Raw genomic sequence first — 22,012 nt, forward strand, 5'->3', positions numbered from 1 at the left:
CCCTAGCTGGCGTCAAATTTTCCAACAAAACCTTAAGTTTTGTCCCTTTAGATATCCCACATTGGGAGTAGTGTGGTGTAGTGGTTAGAGTGCAGCGCTAAGATTGTGTTGTTGAGCTAACATGTTATTGGTACCCATTGGGTGGGTGGGGGCTACATATGGTCCCTTCACAGGGATGCAAACCCAAGTCAACACTTGTTTGCAACTCTTTGGAGGGAGCTTCATGTTTACTTTTCAGGCCAACACTAGTCATTCAATATCCAGGAGTGTGAGTGAATGCATGTCTGTATCTAGGGGGTGGGTCAAGCCAGGAGCATTCTCAGAAGCTCCTTGAAACATTTAGTACTCATGCATACCAAATAACTCAGTGTTTTTCAACCACTGTTCCGCGGCACACTAGTGTGCCGCGAGATGTTGCCTGGTGTGCCGTGGGAAATTACTTTATAGATAGTCAATATAGGCACAGAGTTAATTTTTTTAAACATTTTCTAATGGTGGTGTGCCTCGTGATTTTTTTCATGAAACAAGTGTGCCTTTGCCCAAAAAAGGTTGAAAAACACTGAAATAACTGAACAGGCCTCAGGCCTCTTTTATTCTGGAAAATCCAGAGCACATCTCTGCCAAACTGCTGCATGCCACTGTCTTCCTGAAGGAGCGTCTCCACCCCCATCATTCAGCCCAGACACTGAGGTCCAGCTCCGAGGGCCTTCTGGCAGTTCCCTTACTGCGAGAAGTGAGGTTACAGGGAACCAGGCAGAGGGCCTTCTTGGTAGTGGTGCCTGCCCTGTGGAACGCCCTCCCATCAGATGTCAAGGCAATAAGCAACTATCTGACTTTCAGAAGACGTCTGAAGGCAGCCCTGTTTAGGGAAGTTTTTAATGTTTGATGTTTTATCGTGTATTTAATATTCTGTTGGGAGCTGCCCAGAGTGGCTGGGGAAACCTAGCCAGACGGGCAGGGTATAAATAATAAATTACTAATTATTAATTATTATATTGTTATTGTTATTATGCAACTGATGGGAGTAATGGTCTATGTAGCATAGTTGCCTTTCTGTATTGTGCTCCCTGACTGCATCTTCATTGCAATATCTTGCTACATGGTCCCTTCCCTCACAGGCAGCGTTCTGTGCCTTAAATGCTATCATATAAACAATTCATTATCCCTTAAATATCAGAGGGGTTGTGAAACTCTTGGGTAATTCAGACACACATGGTGGGGCTGTATACCTATTGAAGCTTTTTGGGAGATGGAATTTGCCACCTCCCCAAAACTGATTGTCGGCATCTTGATTTAGACCCAGTGATAGCTCTCTTGTCGCTAGAGAGTCATAACGCTCCAAATATTGTGCCTAAAGAATTAGTGGCGTTCTTATTACCGGCCGCTCAAATGAAAATTTCTGCTAACTGGGAAATGGGCTGGTCTCAGTTGTTGGCTTAACAGAATAAGGGAAAGAGCTCTCTCAAAGCATCTCACTCAAAGGGGAGAGAAGAAAAAGAAAAAAAATGGAACACAATAAAAACACAAGGTAAAACAACAAAACTTGCCAGCACATAAAATAATAAACATCAACACATCCATTAAGCATTCAGATTGATACATGGCATCCAAATGTCCAAATAGGTGTTCAGGCAAAGTTGGTGTTTATAAAGAGTACATTCAAATGTAGTAAGAATATTAAGAATGTTAGATCATTGTAAAATGGATAGTGGATATTTCATCCTGGAGAGCTGCCACAAGTCACTGTTGACAATACTCAGGTAGATGGGCCAACTGTCTGACTTGGTTTAAGGCAGATTCCTATGTTCCCATGATACCTCCAGCTTGCAGTGCAAGTGTCTTAAAAGGTTAAGGTAACGGACGACTCTGGGGTTGCAGCGCTCATCTCGCTTTACTGGCCGAGGAAGCCAGTGTACAACTTCCGCATCATGTGGCCAGCACGACTAAGCCGCTTCTGGTGAACCAGAGCAGTACACGGAAACGCTGTTTACCTTCCCACCAGAGTGGTACCTATTTATCTATTTGTGCTTTCGAACTGCTAGGTTGGCAGGAGCAGGGACCGAGCAACGGGAGCTCACCCCGTCATGGGGATTCGAACTGTTGACCTTCTGATTGGCAAGCCCTAGGCTCTGTGGTTTAACCCACAGCACCACCCTTGTCCCTACAAGTCTCTTAAGGGCTCTTAAAATTCATATGTGCCATTGTCTCTCAAGCTGCTGAAATTGTAGGCGATATATATGTCCTACTCTTTTTACATACCTAGATCCTCAATACCTCCCATTCAAAAAGGGGTGTTATGTAAGCCATATCTAAAACTACCGCATGTTGGGGGTATTTCTAGAAAAAGAGACTTGCTGATTGTTTCCAGTATAGGCAACTGCATTCTTTTATGAGGATCAATGAGGTAGAGTATCAGCCCAAATAAACACAGATATTTTGTAGATATGCTTAGGGAACAGGTAGGAAATTATCACGCAGCACACATTATTCATGGCAGAATATTCATTTTAAGTGTGCTAACCTTACCCCCAAATACCAAGTATGGGTAGTGCCCATCTTTCCAAATCACTGGAGATTTCCATTATCAGTCTGTTCATATCCATTTTAGTCATTTGAGAAATGTAGAAACCAAAATCCTTAGACTTGTTTATGACTTCTGGACACCAACAAAACCACTAGCTGGCATACAAAGTAGCTGATTTACACTTGCTCATGAGAAGTAATAATTCAGTAACTTTTTCACCCTCTGCACTCTGTGGCACTATCTTTCTCTGTACCACCGCAGGGCCATTTGACACTCTTTGGTCATGGCACTTATTTCCCGTTTGCCTACTTCACAGGTCTCTACAACCCATCTTTTCCTCTCTACAAACCACATGTTGATACTGTCTTCCATCTGCATTATCACAGTTTCATCCACGCTTCCCTCTAGATCCCCGCTTTCCCCAAGTCATTCTGCACACCCTGTTCTTTTCTTCTTCCTTTAGACCACAGATAGGAAATCTGTACACTCCAGATGTTTTTGCACTCTGATTCCTATCAGCACCAGACAGCATACCCAATGGTCAGGGATGATTCGAGTTACAGTCCAGCAAAATCTGTGCTACAGGTTCCTTACTCCTACTTTAGACAGTTTCCAAATGACCTGTTTGTTCAACATCCATCCTGATTTGCTTGCACAAAAGTTGCATGCTAGTCGGGCTACAACCCGTCCTTTTTTTGTTTTTTGAGCATTCATTCTGTTGTTGCTTTATTACAGGGTGGTTATATGCAGGCCCAGTTGCTAGCTAACCCCCAGGCATGTGTGTAGGTTGCCCAGGAAGACCCCAGAGACCTTTCTCTCCGTAGACGGCACTGTTTTCTCCTACGCTTTCTTTGGACTGTACACACAAAGGGCACTCTTAAAAAAGGGTCGAAGATTTACTGTGCCAGAATGCAACTGGCGGCGTTTTTATAACAGTCCTTTGCAGCTTTTCCTATTCAGTGAATTAGTGACTGATTATTCCAAAGCATTTTCAAGTTAGCTGAGTAATTAATTATTTCCCTTTTTAAAAACACCATAGATCTTTCTAACCGTGTGTGTGTGTGTACACAAAGTGGGAGATGGAGAGAGAAAGAGTCGGGTAAGGAAAGGACATATTTTAAACCAGCTTTTCGGAGGCAAACCACATTGTTTCAGCTTGCGGCAAGCAACTGAGACAAAAAGGGGAGCTTTGCATACCTCACCTCTCTCCCCATTGGTTACATTGGAAACAAATGGGCCACTTCCGTTTTGATTAATGATCAATTCTGTATGAATGGGTTGATCTCACCACTGATCTCCTACCTAAACTTAACTTGTGGATATGATTGTCTCTCTGGATTGGACAAATTGCACATCTTCTCTGCAGCAGCTCCCACTGAGGTGCTTCTAGAGCTCTAGGGGTGGAGAACCTGTGACTTTCCAAATGTGTTGGACTCTATCATCAGCCCCAGCCAGCATGGCCAATAATCTTAGGTGATGGGAGTCGAGCCCTGAGTCAGCTCTCTCATGAGGCAAACCCAAGACTTCATGCAAGAGTAGGCCAACTCGGGCCCTGCTGGAACTCAGGGTTAGCCAGTGGGGCCCTACTGGAAGCAGTGGGGCCCAACCTGATTTTTTTTTTTTTGTAGGGCCCCAGTTCTGCAAAATCTTATAGGTATAAATAAAATCCATCTAGATTGCCCTGGTGGCAGGGGCCCCTACAGCAAGAGGGTGATATACAATAATAATAATAATAATAATAATAATAATAATAATAATAATAATAAATGCTATCTATTTCACTTGGGCAGTGCGGGGCTCAAGCACAGGGAGGAGGAGGAGAAGAAGAAGAAGAAGAAGAAGAAGAAGAAGAAGAAGAAGAAGAAGAAGTAGTGTTTGGATTTGATATCCCGCTTTATCACTACCCTAAGGAGTCTCAAAGCGGCTAACATTCTCCTTTCCCTTTCTCCCCCACAACAAACACTCTGTGAGGTGAGTGGGGCTGAGAGACTTCAAAGAAGTGTGACTAGCCCAAGGTCACCCAGCAGCTGCATGTGGAGGAGCGGAGACGCGAACTCGGTTCACCAGATTACGAGTCTACCGCTCTTAACCACTACACCACACTGGCTCATGGGTCTGAGACTCAGGTGGTAATAGGTGCTCTTTCAGGTCTCAAACTGTGACAAGCCCTGAATCCAACAGCTTTCCAGATATAGAGTAGGAGGCTACAGAGACGGATAAGCCACTGTGCCTAAAGCTGCCCCAACAATCCCTCCCCCCCTCACAAATGCAAACAAACCTCACTGCAGCCAACAACAGACAACCAACTACACACTGCCCCCCCAATCCCTCTCCCTACCAAGGAAATGAAATAAGCGAATAGGAAGAGAACCTAACCAGTTGACGCTGACACAAAACTCCACATGTACACTATATAAGAGAATATGTCTCACCACCACCACCCTCCCCCCTCTTCTTCCTCACCCTTATACTGTATACAACACTATGTCTCATATCAAACGCAACCGATCAGTAGAAAAGACTTTACAACCTGAAAGAGACAATGCACGTACTTTTGTAAACCAAGGAAATCTTTTATAAAAACCATTTAAGAAAGAAAGGCTAGACAGAGACAGGGACAACCAAACTTCCTGCCCTTGTGCTGACCTGTGTTGACTTTCTTTCACTGTTAGGGTTGCTGACCTCACTTCCTCACATAGTAAACAGGTACACATGTCAAAAACAATAAAACAACTGCATATATTAAAAAAGTAAAAGTCATAAATATAAAAACAGTTTAAAACAACAGCAGAACATCCATGGGGAAAAAAATTCAAATCCATAATAGAGCAGACACAAACTGTGATAAAGATTTTTGAACGCTTGCTGAAAGAGACGTCTTTAGCTCAAAAGACAAGAGAGAATATACTTATCTGATATGCACTGGGATGAAGCTCCAAAGGGTAGGCAGAACTGGGTTCCAACTAATGAATTGTGCTGCTGCTGCTACTACTGCAATCTCAAGTTCTCACTGCTCAGATAGCTTGCACCTGCTGCTTGCTGCTCCACAGTGAGTCAGCTCGTGGCTGTATTTATTTTTAAACACCTGAATGTATATATACATGTATATATACATGAAAGAGTTACTTATTTTCAGGGCAAATAACGTGCATGGTAAATTCTTAGGCTCATTTGGCTTCCCTCTCCAGGTTGCATGTGGGTCTGGTGCCTCTGCTGCTGCAACCTAGTTGATACTTCAGATGAGCTTGGTTTGCATCTTAGACTAATGGATGCTTCTTTCCTTCTGTTGATTTTGGGGGACTGCGGAGATGACATGTGTGTGTGCGAGTGCATGGGTGCGTGCACGCGCCATTAGCATGCCTCACAGCAGAGAAGTTGTTCTGTGTGTACAGCCAAAGTGCACAGGGATGAGAAAGATACAAATTCCTGAGAAGGATACAAAGTCAAATATGAGTCTTTGTCCAAGGCAAGAAACCATCTAATTTGACTTGCAAATTTGCAAGCATCATTCTTCATCTCTGCATTGGCATCTAGCATTAGACTACTTCAGCTGCTGCCTCTCCTCTCCTCATACCATAAACAGTGGTGGCACCAATTTGAATGAGAAGTGTTTCTAATAAATCCTCACAGAACTAGAAGACTGGGAGACTCTCTCTCTCTCTCTCTCTCTCTCTCTCTCTCTCTCTCTCTCTCTCTCTCTCTCTCTCTTTCTGTGTGTGTGTGTGTGTGTGTGTGTGTGTGTGTGTGTTTCTGGTTCAATCCTCCCCACATTATTTTAAGGATTATTTTATATTTAAAAAACCATAATCCAACAAATCGATTTTCAAACCAAATCACTGAACACAACCAACTCCAAACCTAGATACAGCAAACAGGGTTTAAAACAGGTCAGGTCTGATGGTTGTTGCACAGGGGAATAGAAAAAAGAATTAACCTGGTGCACATAATGCAGAACAATTTGCAGAGTGCCAAAATTCATCAGTTGTTGTGATCAAATAATGGTGCTTATTTCCTATTTTCTTAGGAAGTTTCCTATCCATTTTTTCAGATTAACAACTGGATGTTTATTTGGAAAGATGGAAGGTGTTTTGCACCATTATAGGAACTGTTTCTGGAACTTCTCCATCATTTTCCAGGTTCTTCTAAGGGAGGGGTCAGCAACCTTTTCCAGCCGTGGGCAGGTCCACCGTCCCTCAGACCATGTGGTGGGCCGGACTATATTTTGAAGAAAAATAAAATGAATGAATTCCTATGCCCCACAAATAACCCAGAGATGCATTTTAAATAAAAGCACACATTCTACTAATGTAAAAACATGCTGGTTCCTGGACCATCTGTGGGCCAGATTGAGAAGGCGATTGAGCCGCATCCAGCCCACAGGCCTTAGGTTGCCTACCCCTGTTCTAATGCAAGGTTGGGGAATGTGGCCCTCTAGATGTTGATGGACCACAACTCCCATCATCCCTGACTATTGGCTCAGGAGAGGAGGGCAGTGGCCTGTGGGGACCTGTACCAGCCAGGAGGCAAGAATCAGAGGCAGGGGGGAGCTTTAGAGCTGGAAGAAGAGGATGACAAGGCAGGCCAGGCAAATGGACTGGGTGCTTCCCCACTCTCCCCCCACACCACTGTCTCCCAGAACCAGGACAGAACTGAAGCAGGTAGAGCAGAAACAGCATCTTCCATACAGGTGCAGTCCCCAGCTATGTTTGGACAACCCATCGGGGGAAGGTACATAAGCTGGTGGAGGGGGAGTGGCCCCCAGTTGTTGCAACTGCTCTATAGAGTGCAGACCTGGGAATAGATGTCTAGATGCCAGATTGGTGTGTGTTGGTCTCCAGAGCTGTGGAAGCGACTGTAACTGTTATCTCTGACAATAAAGAGTTAGCTCTCTAACATGTGCATTCTTTGGCTGGGAAGCACCCATGACATTATGCTGTCTGGCACTGATGGGAGATGGAGTCCAACAACAGGTGGAATGAGACAGGTTCCCCATCCCTGTTCTCAGAGTGCCATTGAACAAAACACAATTTCCTTCACCATTTTCTCTGGATTGCTTGGTGGGAACTTCAGTACCCCTTCCTGAGCATCACCAGGTATCTTCCCCAACAAGCTGGGTGATCCTCTTCCTTCCTTTCCAAGACTTTTGCAGGAAGCCCAGCAAGGAGACTGACCAACAACAGTGAAACTCTAGTTTACCTAAATGGGTCCCTGCCTCCACCGTGCTCCAGAACTGGCAGTCCATTCCTCCCACAATTTCTAACCTTGCTCTGTCTTGTTTTTGGCAGTGTGTTTGCTCTTGATTTCAATACAAGTCCTCTGCTCCACCATTGCTAACAGAAGAAATCCATTCGCTGGCCATATTTGGAAACCAGGAGATGCAACCCTGGGTCTCATATTCCATCACTTTGTAAGCTGCCTGTTATGATACTGTTGGTTCCAAGGGGGATCCAAGTCTACAGAAACCCAGACAAAAAATTTTCGCCTCCACCAATGCTATAATGCATGGTCAGCATGTGGTGCTTTAGGGCAGAAGTCCAGGGCCTCACTCTGAAGGCTGAGGAGGAGGGTCCCCAAACACAGCCACCTGAGTTTACCACATTTTGGAGGAAGTGACGTGATACACTAAAGAACCATAATACCATTAAGGCCAGAGGTAACAACAAGGATGGAGAACTTCAGGTCTGGGGACCAAATGTGGCCTTTCAGCTCTCTGTGTCTGGCCCTGGGGACTCCCCCAGGCCAAACTCTCCATCCCCCCCCCTGCTTTGCACACCCTTTGAGAGTGTTTAGCTCCAATGTATCCTTGAGCTCCCATACTGTTTCTTGCTTGCTTGGGTGCAGGACAGAGAGAAGTAAGGAAGTGTGTGTCGAAATCAGGTCCCTGTTCAAAGGGGTAGTCATTGCTTCAGCCACTTTGGCCTCTAGTCTCTCCCTTCGCTGGCATTCAACCACCCCCGTCCGCCCCCCTGCTAAGGTTGTCTAGAACAGAATGTGTCCCTGGGACAGGAAAAAGTTGTTCTCAACCCTGGTGATACCTGACCAAACTGCACCAGAGGCCAGTTCCTCCCACTGTGTTTCTGGATGGAGAATGAGAACGGTAGTGGATTGTTGATGGAGGGCCTGAGCTTGAGCCAAAGAACTATCCATCTCCGAACAAGACCTGGCCTGGGATCCCGTCCCCGCAAAGCGCTTTCCTTCCAGAAGCCTCATCAGACCCCACACGAACTCAACAAGTGAGAGCGCACCGATTTCCAGCAGAACGTCTCGATTCCTGACAGACTGAAGGCGCCTCTCCTCTTGGGATGGGTGGTGGGAGTCTTGGAGAGGGAGCTGCCTCCTCCCTCCTTGCTCTAGAGATGGTTTCGCTGCCCCCTTTCGATGTCGGGAAGAGAGCCACCTTTCCACTTTTGCGCCCGGAGGTTGCGCTCCAAGCAAACCCGCCTGGCGGATGAGTTAAACTGGGGAAGGGGGGAAATGGAGCGGAGGGGGAAATAAAGAGCATCTGTCGAACTGGACAAGGAAGCCCTTCCCTCGCAATCGAGGCCTTGTTCTCAGCCATATTAGCGGGGTTCTCGTTTGTCAACCGGTGTGTGTGTGTGTGTGTGTGTGTGTGTGAGAGAGAGAGAGAGAGAGAGAGAGAGAGAGCACGCCAAGAGGTGGCTCCCCAGTTATCTCTTTTGGGTAGGTATGTCAGGAGAGGCAGCTGTTCCTTCTGTGTGCCTTCTGAAGAGCATCCATATGTGGCTGCTCAACATATGGCCTCACAAATCACGGTTTCCAGCTAATGGTCTCCCCCACCTCCTCCTCGCCAGTTTCCTCCTGGCTTGGGGCGGGGAAAGAGAATGAGAGAGCAGGGCGCTGAGAAGTCTTGGAGGGCGCAACAGGTGTTGCGCTGCGCCCTTGTACCTTTCCCTGACATTGAGCGCAGCTCAGCTTCTCAAAGCTTCGTTTGTCCGTCGCTGAATGGGGAGATCTTGTGTGTCTCTCTGTGTGTATAGAGGGAAGCGGGGGAGAACGTGGCAGCACAAAGCTCCGGCCACTTGGACTAACCCCCTTCCCTTGTCTGGGTTCATTTTGTGTGTGGGGTTGTTGGGGGGGGGTCCTATTTCCTTTCCCAAGTGTTCCACGTGCGTCTTGGGTTACCTCAGATGGGGACATATGGTCGCCCTCTCACCTCTCCAAAATTAATAATGGGGGAATGCCTTCTTTTCAGGGATGCGGATGAACCCGATGCCAGTTATTCTCTCTCTCCCCTTTAATGGATTGTGTGTATGTGTGTGTGCGTGCCTAAGATTGTATTGACACAGTTTGTGTGGGAAAGGGAAGCCAGACGGCCCTGTTATCTCCACGAGCCCTCCTCAAACCAAACAGCGCGCCAGTTGGCCGCGGCAGCCTGCAAGAGGAGAAAGGGGAGGGGGAGGCCCAGATTGCACGAAGCCTTCGCCGACGCCTGGCAGGCGAAAAGGTGGGGTGCTTGGCTCCTCTGGTTACCATATGGTTTCAATAAAATAAGACAAATAGGACGGGGCGATAGGGAATTGCAGTAAACCTGTTATAAAGTAGCAGAAGGAAGGCCAATGTAAACGCCAGAAGGGCCCCAACTGGGATGGCCATTTAATGCCAGCGAGGCATTCAAGCTGCCCGGACAGGTGTGAGGAAGAAACCAAGGCAGCGCCCCCCCACCTCCGGTCGATTTTTATCACGTTTGTGGTAATATTGCGCTTGTTATGCTAACTATGAGTAAACAGAAGCGACCAGCCAATTGTGGCAATTGGAGGGAAGTTATCAGGGGAAAGCAATGGCACAAAGGGGGGTTGGGGAGAGGGAGAGAAGGTGATCTAACAATAAAGTTGCCTTGTTTCCCTGAGCAGGTGATGGCTGCCCCCCGCCTCATGATTAATGTTTCCCCAAAGCACTCCACTTTACAATCTCTTGTCATTATTTATTAAACGAAATCTATTTATTATTATTTTAGCAAACAGTGCGACCAGGTGGGGCTTTCTTTTCCCTCTTCAGCTTTTGTCTGGAGGACGTTTGAAGTGGGCAGTCTAAGGGGTTGGTAACTCGCTCACCAGATTTTTGTTATCCATTTGTGTGCAAGCAAAAAAATCTGCCAGGAGCCTATTCAGTTTTCCCTCGCGCCCCCCTTTCCCTCCTCTCGTCGCAAATCTAAAAAGGGCACACAAAATTCGAGAGGGGAGAAAAGTCTCTCGCTTCCTCCCCGCCTCCGCCCCCAATTTTCCTTGTGGGGGAAAAGACGGGAAAGTCTTTCAGATCCCCGTAGAGAAGAGACTCGAGCGGCGGTCGACAGATGCACGAGGCTCGCGTTCAACGACGCCTCTGCCCTGCGCTTTTGGAGACAGCCGTGCGTAAAAGGGGTCTCAGGGGGGCCCCGTGCTACCTGTCGCATGGAGCAAACTACAGCTTGTCCGAGGTCACCCTTCCAGCTCTGGGAAAGGAGCTGTTTCAGCACCACCGCTTTCCACATAGGGATCTTTTACACAGATTCCAACGGCGATTCTCGCTGCCGCAACCAACGGCCAGTGAGGAAATGTTTTTGGTGAGGTAAAACGGAACCCAGAAAACACCTCCAAAACCGCCCTTTGGGACTTGACAAAGATCTCAGCCACACTCCGATTCCAGCTCGGCAGACTCCTCCAAGCATGGGAAAGGGTACCTCAGAGTTTCTCCCTCCCGCCCCGAGGTGGGAAAACAGACGTGCCCAGAGCTTTCCAACTGTTTGCGTAAATATCCCGGGTAATTTTTGCGCACAAAAGTGCCTCCTCCTTTTCCTTTGCTCGGGTCCACTTTCTTAAAGGAAAATCACCTTTGGACCTTAGAGTTCCCACCACCAGGTCTCTTTGAACGACCCCAGCCTTTTTAGAGCCCCAACCTATCTAATTTTTAAGCACGGGGGCGAAAGTTCCAAGTTTCCCTTTAGAAAGGAAATTTCTTTCCCCCTTCCCTTTTTTGCCTTTACTTTACTGGAGGGTTGGGATGGTCTTTGGAGAGCCGCATCCCCGGCGCTGACTCCCCCCAAAATAATAATTTTTGGTCACCTGGTGGAGGTATTTGGCCATTCTGGGGCGCGGGGGAGACCTTGGAGCGACCCCTCACCCCTCTCTGATGGAGGGAAGGGAGGTCCTTTCCTCTGCGCGAGCAGCAACAGGTGTGCGCAAAGGAAGCCCAACTGTTGCTCCGGCGTGCCATTGTCTCCAGTCCTCCCAGACACGCTCTCCTTGGGTCTCTGGTTGAATCTTTTGCACATGGCTCGGTGCCAACGCCTTTGTTCCCTTCTGTGGCTTATGTGTGTAACTTTAAACACTTCCTGACAGTTTGCCTTGTTTGGCCAAAGGCTTTTTCAAAACAGGCCGTCTATGCAAAACTCAATCTAGCGGTTGCTTTTTACAAGTCAGAGGGAAAGACTGTTAAAAAAAAGGGAGCAAATACACCAGTACAGAGGAAAGGGGAGGGGAGGGGGGGAAAGGAACCAAGGCCTCTTTCCTCAAGAAAACTGGCCTCTTCCTTAGGGTCAATTGGGTGGCGGGGGTGGGGAATGTTATGAATGACAACCCTTGTATGGCAGTGATATAGACATAAGATTTGCAAGGTTGGACAGATCAAGGGCCATCTAGTGCAGCACTGTGGCTGGTCAGATGCTTCTGAGAAGCTCAAAAGTGGAGGATGCAAGTGATGGTGGGGTGTTTTTTTTGTTTGGTTGTCTGTCCTCCACGTTAGATGCTACTCAAAGGTAGACTGGCACTGTACAAGGAGGTTCCATTTAGCCAGCATGGCTATGGAGAGGTCTGCCCTCCCTGAATTTGTGCAGACTTTCCCCCCACTCTCCCCACAAGCCATCAAAGGCAATTGCCACCTTTTGCACTTGCAAATCCCATAAACAAATTCCTATCCCCATGAAAACTGATTTGAGTTTGACACATAGCTAGGTGAACACCTCTCCTCTGCCCCAGCTTTCTAACACTGAGGGGGGGGGGAGAGAGAGAGAGAGAGAGAGAGAGAGAGAAATCTCCCTTTCACTCTCAAACCCATAGTTCTACAAATCTCATGTTTTCCATTTTTTCACCCACCCACCCACTAAAAAGTCCATAAAAGACAGTAACACTTTACCCACCTACCTGGAAATGAGCCCCACTTAACAAATGGGGCAGCAACAGAACAGCAATAGAACCAAAGTCTCTCTGGAAAAGAAGGCTTCAGTCCCCAGCAAAACACAGGCAAAGAGGGGCTTCCCCTATGCTTTTGGGTAGTGAGTTCTGTAAGCTGAGTTCCACCACAGAGAAAATATGCATTCTCCCACATTGCCACCAAATGTGTCTCAGAGTTTATTTATTTGCGGACAAATATCATGCCCTTTCTCTGCCACGGAACCCAAGGCATTGTTTGTAAAGTCCCCAGGTGGTCACTCACCCAGCCACTGACCTGATCTACAGCTGCTTAACTTCGGCAGTGAAAGAGGTTGATCACCATGGATTTGGCCTGGATACTGGTCTAAGCTATGCTGAGTGCGGAGGTGCTGGAAGGAGAAATATAACATTTAAAAAAGGCAAGGCAACTTTTTATTATCTATCAGTATTTACTTATGTATAGGGCAGTCAAGACCCCCTTTGCTCCATGCTGGGGGTTGAGTTGGGTGTGGGTGTCCCTCTGTCCAGCCCTGTTGGCCTCTGACTCTGTCAGTCATCACCTCCACTAGTATGGAGCCCCTCCTTCCACTTGCCCAATAGGCAGGGAGAATGACTGCCAGGAGAATCCCTACCACCTGGTAGCAGAAAACCCTGAAATGTAGCTTTCTGGGAGCAGAACTGAGCTGGCCAGAGATCCGAGCAATCACTGCTTCGCTCTCATGATGACACTGGTTCTGATCCAGGCCCAGACACCCCATGAGCTGCAGGCTGGTGCAGTATTCTGCCTGTATGCACCGGGTGGGCTGGGTGAGGGGAGCTGGGATTACTCCCATACTAAGAGGTTTTGGTACTGCCTCCCTAAGAGTCTTGAAGTGGGTTACAAAATTTAAAATATAATACCTTAATAAAATCTCAATGCACTAAAATAAACACAGCTGAAAGACAGGGATTAAATAAATCAGATACTGGAACTAAGCACCAGCTGAGTACATAAATACGTTTTAAGGAAGGCCGTTTCCTTTGTAGTTTATCGCTAGCTGGGCATCGATGCCAGCCAGAAAATACAAACTGGAATCGAGAAGGAGGGCTTCCCTTTCTAAAACCTTTCCAGATTCTTCCTTTTAAAACTACTTTTTACACAGCATGGAAACCACTTTTGCCTGCTGGGTGCTCCAAGTTACAGAACACATGATGGGCACAGGACCGCACTGTGTCCAAATATCCCAGAGGACTGAAGAGACACAGAAGTTGATGAAAATGGCATTTTTTCCCCCATTGGAACAATACCTGACAATTGTCAAAGAACGAGCAAGCCTTTAAGTGATGCACAACTTGTAACGGAGACTCATTCTCCACTATGCACTGTCTGTTGGATCTATTGTGAAGTTACTCATAAGCAAGCCGAGATGCCTGCATTGCAGGGGGTTGGACTAGATGACCCTTGGGTCCCTTCCAGCTCTACGATTTTATACCCCACTCAATTCACTGTAGTAGCCTTAGGGAGTTTCCCTGTACTTGCACATAGCTTTGCTTTAGCACTCTGTATGTAAACAGAGACACCATTACAAGAGACCACTGGTGGCAGAGCTGACTTCTGATGTAGCGAGTAAAATGTTGGAATACTTGGGATAAGCCCCATTTGGGTTATTATGTGGAGAGTGTGAAATGTCCTGTTCCCTTGCAGCAGGAGAATTGCAGCAGGAAAAAACAAAAAACAAAAAAAAAACACAAAAAACCCCCAAAAGCAACGGAGACAAGAGAGCTCTCCTTTTGAGGCTAGTTAATTGACTATTAGCAATGCTACAGGTAGTTGTTTCTGTGCCTGGGAAAGGATGGCTACACCAGTTGCTAGAGAACTTGTGTGCCTCCAGATGTTATTGGACAACTCCTGACCATTGACCACAAGTTGCCTGGGGCTTATGAGAGAGTGAAACAATACCCTAGGACCACAGGCTCCCTAACACCCTCCCCGAACTGACACCATGGAAAGGACCTATTGGGGTGCTTTAAACCGAAGTTCTCAACTAAACACAGGAAGCTGCCTTTAACTGGTAAGTTGATTCGTCTGGCTTGTTACTGGTCTACCTTGGCTGACAACTCTCCGGAGTTTCAGGTGGGAGCATTTCCTTTCCCCCAGCCAGCCCTACCTAGAGCCGCCACGAATTGAACCCGAGACCTTTCGCATGCAAAACATACGCTCTGCTACTGCGTTGTATATACAGTAGGGATCTCAGATTAACTGCCCTTACTCAAAAGCTACACTGTGCAGAACACCTGCTGTCTGCTGCTGTCCAATGGCTCATGGGTCTGGCTTTCTCCTTCCCCGTGTGCACTATTCAGAGGCTCTAGGTGCAGGGGCAACGAGGACCTGCCATTGTGCCATTCTGGTTGGCTAGCTGCTTTCACTAAGCTGACATCTAGTTTGAATCTGCATTCTGCAATTTTCTTTTCTTTTTTAAATCAGCCCCTCAAATGCTGAAAAATCTCAAATCATGCTTTTGTTGGAGGGATGGTTCGAAAATGTATCTGTGTTGCGTAGTTTCAGACTAGGACCCGAGTTCAAATTTCCACTAAATCTTTCGGCTCGCTTGAGCTAGTAAACTCTTTTTCAGCTTTACCTATTTCACGGGGGGGGGGTGGGCTGCGAAGGAGAGAGAGATGACTTTAGATGTCTTTTTGCAAGCAACGTTGGGGGCAGAGAACAGGTTTAAAAATATTTTCCCCAAAGCTTTGTTTCCTTTTCAGTTTCTAAGTGGCTTTTCTTTCTCAAACAGACAAAATAAAAACAAAATAAAAAATTCCTTCCAGTAGCACCTTAGAGACCAACTAAGTTTGTTCTTGGTACAGTATGAGCTTTCGTGTGCATGCACAGGAAAGCTCATACCAAGAACAAACTTAGTTGGTCTCTAAGGTGCTACTGGAAGGAATATTTTTATTTTTTATTTTGTTTTGACTATGGCAGACAAACACGGCTACCTACCTGTAACTGTAGACAAAATAAAGTACTCAGAGGACCGCAGGTTAGCCCCCCTGGGGCTATTGCCTTCATGGGCGGGCTTCCCAGACTAGATATTAGTTCTGGAAACGAGGATGCTGTACTAAAGGAATTCCTTAGTTTGAATGATGCATTTTCTACTGCGCATAAACTCGCTTGTAGCCCCTCCAAGAATCCACCTTAATTGCTGCACGTGCAAAGCAATCCTATACCCATCCACTCACCGGGGAGTAAGCCCCACTCAATTCAATGGGCCTTACTTCCGAGTAGATATGTCTAAGATTGGGCAGTATTGGAGGAAAGATTCCAGAGTCCAAAGACCTCTTCTTGGCTAACGCATAAAAACGGAAGGTTAACATGCCATTAAATAAATACGTAAAAATAAACCAAACTGTACCGAAAAGAACAGCGGCGCGTGTGTTTTAGGAGTTTATTTGAATAAGCTTTGCTGCCATTCTCCTTTTGAACCCCCCCCCCCAATCAAGGCGACAGCTCTATCAGTGCTTGGCAATCTTGCGCTTCTGCTTGCGCGCCCGTGCGCACACGCACCTTGCCACGAAGCAAAGGGATTTGCGCCTTTGGCGGGCGCACCTCGCTCGCGCCTCTCTATTGCGGGGGAGCTGCTGCTGCTGAGGAGGCGACAGAGGCATCTCCCCCCCCCCCCCAAGTTCTTTGTTGGGCAGCCAGCTGTGCAAGGGGCTCGCGTGGCTCAGCCCGGAGGCGCCTCTCTGATTGGCCTCTTGCGGGCGGTAACGAGACAGGCACGCTCCGAACCAGCCTGATAAGATAAAGCGTGCCAAGCTGGACGCCCTTTGGCGAGGTGGCGGGGTGAACCGGACGGGGGGGGCGGGGAGGAGAGGGAGGAGAGGACGGGACGGGACAGAGAAAGCACCACACGCTGCCCAGATCAGGAAACCCTGCATTGTCTCTGCACCCTATATATAGGGGCCCCCAAGGCAGTCGTGTGCCCGACCTGCAGCCTCCACTCTCCTGCCGTCGGGAAAGGCGCTCTCCTCGCCTCCCGCTCCAAGGTGGGCTGCTCCCAAAGCGAGATCGTCGCCTCTGGCTCAGGTAAGAAGATTCCCCCGGTGGATTCTGCCGAGCTGAATGCCTCTCACTGGAAAGGCGCCGGGAGCCGTCGATGATCCAGGCAGAGTGGTCAAGGCGCTTTGCATACGCTCAGAGGCTTCCTTTCCTCGTGCAGTCCTATTCCTCTTAAGAACTGCAAACTGGTTCGGGGGCTTAAAGATCAGCTTTTTTCTCCCAAGGGGGTGCAAAAAAGAAGAAGTTGGTACTTGCCCATCGATTAATTATTTCAATGCCTTGCGTGAGGGCACATCTAAGTTCTTCTCCCACACAGAATCGAAGCTGCAGCACCCAAGGGTACCTCTCCTTTAGATTCCCGGGATCCCTGCTTGCAGCGCACCCATCTTCTCAACCCATTTCCTCAGGAGAGGGTCGCCCCCGTGGATGCGCCACTGCGCGCCCACAACCCTGCGCAATCTCTCTGGGTGCCTCCTTGTCACCGGGCACTAACGTGGCCCCCTCGCCCGGCTCTCTCCGCTTGCCTTGCAGGATGTCTCCCAAGACGGCCTCCTCTTCTCCAGCCTCGACCACCAGCGAGGGGGAACAGCCCTCGTCAAGCATCTCCGACGACGACGCCTCCTTCGCCTCGTCTTCCCCTTCGCTAGGTGTCGGCAGCAGCCTGCCTTCGTCTCCCAGCCCCTGCCTGCTCCTGGTCGAGGTGGGCGCGGGGGCGGCGCGCGGCGGCACGGCGAAAGGGCGTCGGGGCCGAGGGCCAGGCAAGGGCGAGGGGCTGGGCCCGAGCAGGGCGAAGCGGAGCCGGCGCATGAAGGCCAACGACCGGGAGCGCAATCGGATGCACAACCTGAACTCGGCGCTGGACGCGCTGCGAGGCGTCCTGCCCACCTTCCCCGACGACGCCAAGCTGACCAAGATCGAGACGCTGCGCTTCGCGCACAACTACATCTGGGCGCTGACCGAGACCCTCCGCCTGGCCGACCAGAATTTGGCCACCGCGGGGCCGGGCCCAGAGGTTGGCACCGCTTTCCAGCAGTTGGGCGCCGGCTCCGACAGCCTGGCTGCCTGGCCCACTTGCTGCCAGTGGGACGCCGCCTCGCTGGACTCGCCCGGCTCGCAAGAGGGCAGCCTCAGTCCCACAGACTCCTTCCAGGCGCCTGGCGGGGCCCCTCTCTGCCTCAGGCGCCCCCCGGAGCGCGCGGTCTTCCCGGACTTCGTCTGAGCTGTCTAGTCTTGCCTGAGATCCCCTCTTCGACGGACTTCATGCGCGCATGAACTGGGGCGGCTCCGCCGCTCGGCTCTACGCCAAGCGGGGGAGGAGAACGCTCTCCCCTCCACTAGATTCGCCTCAGCCTTTACCTTAAGAGGGAGAACTCTCTCCACTTGGTCTGTGCAATTTTCCTGACCCCCCTTTTTTTTGAGAAGCCAAGACAGGGATGGGAAGAAAATAAGACATGGTAGCCCTCAGAACTAGGGATTGGGAACCTGGAGCCTCCTAGAGGTGGTTGAACTAGAACTCCCATCATCCCTGAGCATTGGCTCCGCTGGGTGAATACTGTATGATGGAAGCTGAAATGCGACCGCATCCGGGGGCACCAGGAAGACTCCCGTCTCTGCGCCAGAGACATTCCAGATGGAGTGGTTTCTCATCTGGAGACTGTGCAGCGGCCATACGCAGTGGCCTTGCTCCAGTTAGCATAAAACATTAAGGGAGAAATTACGTTTTCTCTAGGGTTCAAATGACAGCACTGAATTGGTGTGGGGAGGAATGCCTCCCCAGCCTCCATAAGCATAAAATCTGGGTGTAACTCAGTCACCCTTTGGAGAGTTGCTCGTGATATCACTAGGCACCTAATTCCTCTGCCTCATCTTCTTTGGTACTTAGAGATTTTATTCATCATCATCTGTAATGGATTGACTGCACCCTATGGTAACAACACAGCAAGGTGCACTCACTTAGTGTGAAATTCCAGCAAGGATACTCACCCCCTTTCCCCATGCAGCAATGTCTTACCATTCCATGCCAACTTTTGCATCTCTTCCAATTCCCTCCTAACATTTAGTTCTGGGTCCTAAAATGAGAACACCTGATCCCCACCTTTTATGTTTGTTCCGGTGGGACAATTGCACTGTATTGGAGGTAGTGTGGACAGCAGGCTAAATCAAAACACAGGGCCATAAGCATAAGCACAACTGTTTTCCCACTGAAACTAATAGGACGTAAGGTGCTTCACTAGGCTGCATTCCCCACTGCCCCAAGCCGCAAATATCTCCATACTGAATGCAGCTGCTTAGAAACTGCTGCTTTCAGGGAGACCTTGCTTGGACATAGGAGCTCAGCCTTTTGCTTCTGGGAGGATGAATCTGGAATATTATCCAGTACAACTCCAGATTGATTGAAAATCTCTGTGAGCATGTCTTGAAGAGTAGGTAAACCTGCTCCTTTAAACCACCCTCAAATCACTGGGGGGGATATATATTCAAGAGCACTTAATATATAGATTAGTTGCCCTTTGCTTTGAACCACCCTGTGGTTGAGTGGTTGTGGCTGTAATCCTATGCCTTATTCCCTGGGAGGAACACAATGGGACTTACTTCTGGGTCAACATGTATAGAATCAGCCTCTGAGTGGGATGGATGGGCTTTCCTTACCCAGTTTTCAACCAGCGCTAAGGGTGGCATAATTTAAGACAGAGCATACGCTGTAAGAAAACAAGAGAAACTGGTGAGCATAAAACCTAGAGTGGTAGTTTCCCTGGGCGAATCAAGCAGCATGCAAAGGTGTGAACTTGTGTGTGTGTGAATGCAACTTGGACAGGCAGGTAAAATGTGTGTGGGGTTTGGAGGGAGGAGGTCAATGTGACCTTAAAGGGGATGTCACTCAGTGACAGATGGTCCAATTGGCATTTTCACTGCAAGCCTTAACCCCTGGGAAACCACTCTCAGAGTGAACAGCCCTGGGTGGGATAGCCAGCTCTACCATTAGACAGAATGAGGCAGCTGGCCAGGGCTGTGGGGGGACAGTGGCAGCAGGTCCCTTTTGAGATGCCCATGCTGTTCCCCTCTATTGGAGGACAGAGCTGTGCACATCACCCAAGCGGCTCTGTACGTTCCCCCAAGCTAGCCCACAGCAGCCCTTCGTTGTGGCACTGTCCTGCCACCAGTGTTGAAGTAAGATTCAGCAGCCAGTCTGACTGGCTTCTGCCCATGGGAATCTTATCCTTTGCCTCAGGTGGCAAAGCCAGCAGCAGAGGGACCAGTGGCTCACCTCAGCATACAGCAGCAGCTTCCCATGCCCATACACTCCTCTAAGAAAGAGAAACAGCAAACTTATTTGCAATTAAAATTGAATTGAAAGCAGAGGGATTCACTGTGACTGTCCCCGTGAAGCGAAGACTTTCTCTACATAGGAAAGTGTGCATGGGTGGGGGGGGGGGGCAGAGAGTGAGATCGTGAACATGTATGTGCTAAGTACACATGCATTTAATGAAAAGTCTCTGCCTTTTGGTACATTTCAGACTAAGACTGAAATCCTATACCCACTTACCTGAGAGAAAGCAGCATGGAATCCAGTGGGATTTCCTTCTGAGTAGATATTTACGGAATAGCACTGTAAGCTCCTATTTCCCTGTAAAATGGTACCACGCCTGTAAGAAGCATTGATCCCTTCTTTTTGTACTGAAGATAATAATTTATAATAATTTCTCACTGTTTTGTATTTATTGATTATATTTCAGAACAAATATATGAATATATTATATATACAGTATATATGTTTGGTACTGAAGATTATATTATATACATGTTGTGGAGTTACAGTGGGGAGAATTAAAATGACTTTGCTGGTGGTGGGAATTAAATTTTCTTTGGGGGAAAAAAAGGAAGTGGTCTCATTTCAAACTTGATGAACACAGAGAACTTTCCAAAATGCACATGCAAATGATAAGGATCCACCAATCGTCCTGAGGGCACCTTCACATGCTATTTAACACCGGGGGGGGGGGCATTCTGCCAGCAAATCTCAACAGGAGCAATCACAGTTTTGCACTTACTAAATGGAATATACAACACAACATCCACAGTAGGTCTGTTCCGCACCTGATGTCAAATGTAATTTTTTAAAGGAGAGCAAAGCCACTGATGATGCGGTCAAAGGATAAACTCTAAAGCTATTTCTGCACAGATCCATAAGCACAACACGACAAATATGTGTGTATCCATATTTTTGTCATATCAAAACAATCTTGTTTGTTTTAGCACCTGTTTTCCCCATTTCCATTTTTTTAAACCAGCTATGAAAACTTGAAATTTTGTACTTTTTGTATGTAGAGGCACTCTCATAATCTGAGACTCTAGACATTGCTTACTTAGCTTGTGTGCAAAACTGGCACTGAGTGGCTCAGTTGGTTAGAGCGTTGTGCTGATAATGCCAAGGTCTCTGGTTCGATCCCAGTGTGGGTCGGCTGCATATTCCTGCACTACAGGGGGTTGTACTAGATGATCCTCAGGGTTCCTTCCACCTCTACAATTATATAGAATCAGAATAATTGTTTTTTGCATCAGTCACTAGCCATAGCAATGAAATGAAATGAAATGAACTGAGGATAGAGGTAAAAACTTAACTATACAAAACACATTCCAGAGGTTTACATCAATAATCAAATAATAGATCTTATTCTAATCGCCCCTGCTCATTTTTTTTGCAGTTTTTGCTTTCACTTGATTATCTTGATCTACTAGAAGAAAGGACACAGTAGCAATGGTTGAGCGACCCGGCATGGACAGTAGTAGAGGGGTAATAACCTCACTCCTCAAATCTTTATAAAGAGTGCAAGCCAGAAGCACATGAGCTACTGATTCAATACTGCCATCTCCACATTTTCCAGTGGAATTTTTTGAAATCAACTCTCAAGTACAGCTGAAGGCAGCATTTTTAATCTTGCTTAAGTGAAAGCGCATCTGTATTTTGGAATTGTTAAATGTTGCAAATAGGGTGCCAATGTGTCAAAATGACCAGGTGGAAAATAATCATACCATGGACAAAATTTCCTTATCTTGGCCAAATTATTCTGTTGCTCAATATCATATAGGCACTGTCTAATTACATTCTTTGCTTTACTGAAGCCTGGTGTTAATGACCGTTATGATGGTAAAGCAGAAAAGTAAAGCTTTTGGTTAACAATTTTAGTCCAAGCGCTCTCATGAAAATCTTTCAATACTAAGGGCAGTAGACCGGTGGGGTTTTAATTTAGCCGAAGCCAATAATTAAATGTCCTACACCAAGTCTGTAATTCAACAGAGGGGAGA

General features: G+C 47.7%; 1 protein-coding gene across 1 annotated transcript; it reads left to right on the plus strand.

Annotated features, from left to right (window-relative positions):
• The first annotated feature begins 17,211 nt into the window (after nucleotides 1-17,211).
• On the plus strand, nucleotides 17,212-17,927 carry NEUROG3 (neurogenin 3). Its single transcript, XM_033148052.1, has one exon. It carries the CDS (start codon nucleotides 17,241-17,243, stop codon nucleotides 17,925-17,927), a length of 687 nt encoding a protein of 228 aa, XP_033003943.1. The 5' UTR covers nucleotides 17,212-17,240.
• Nucleotides 17,928-22,012: the final 4,085 nt, after the last annotated feature.

Source organism: Lacerta agilis, chromosome 5 (assembly GCF_009819535.1).
Source record: "Lacerta agilis isolate rLacAgi1 chromosome 5, rLacAgi1.pri, whole genome shotgun sequence".
Lineage (NCBI taxonomy): Eukaryota > Metazoa > Chordata > Lepidosauria > Squamata > Lacertidae > Lacerta > Lacerta agilis.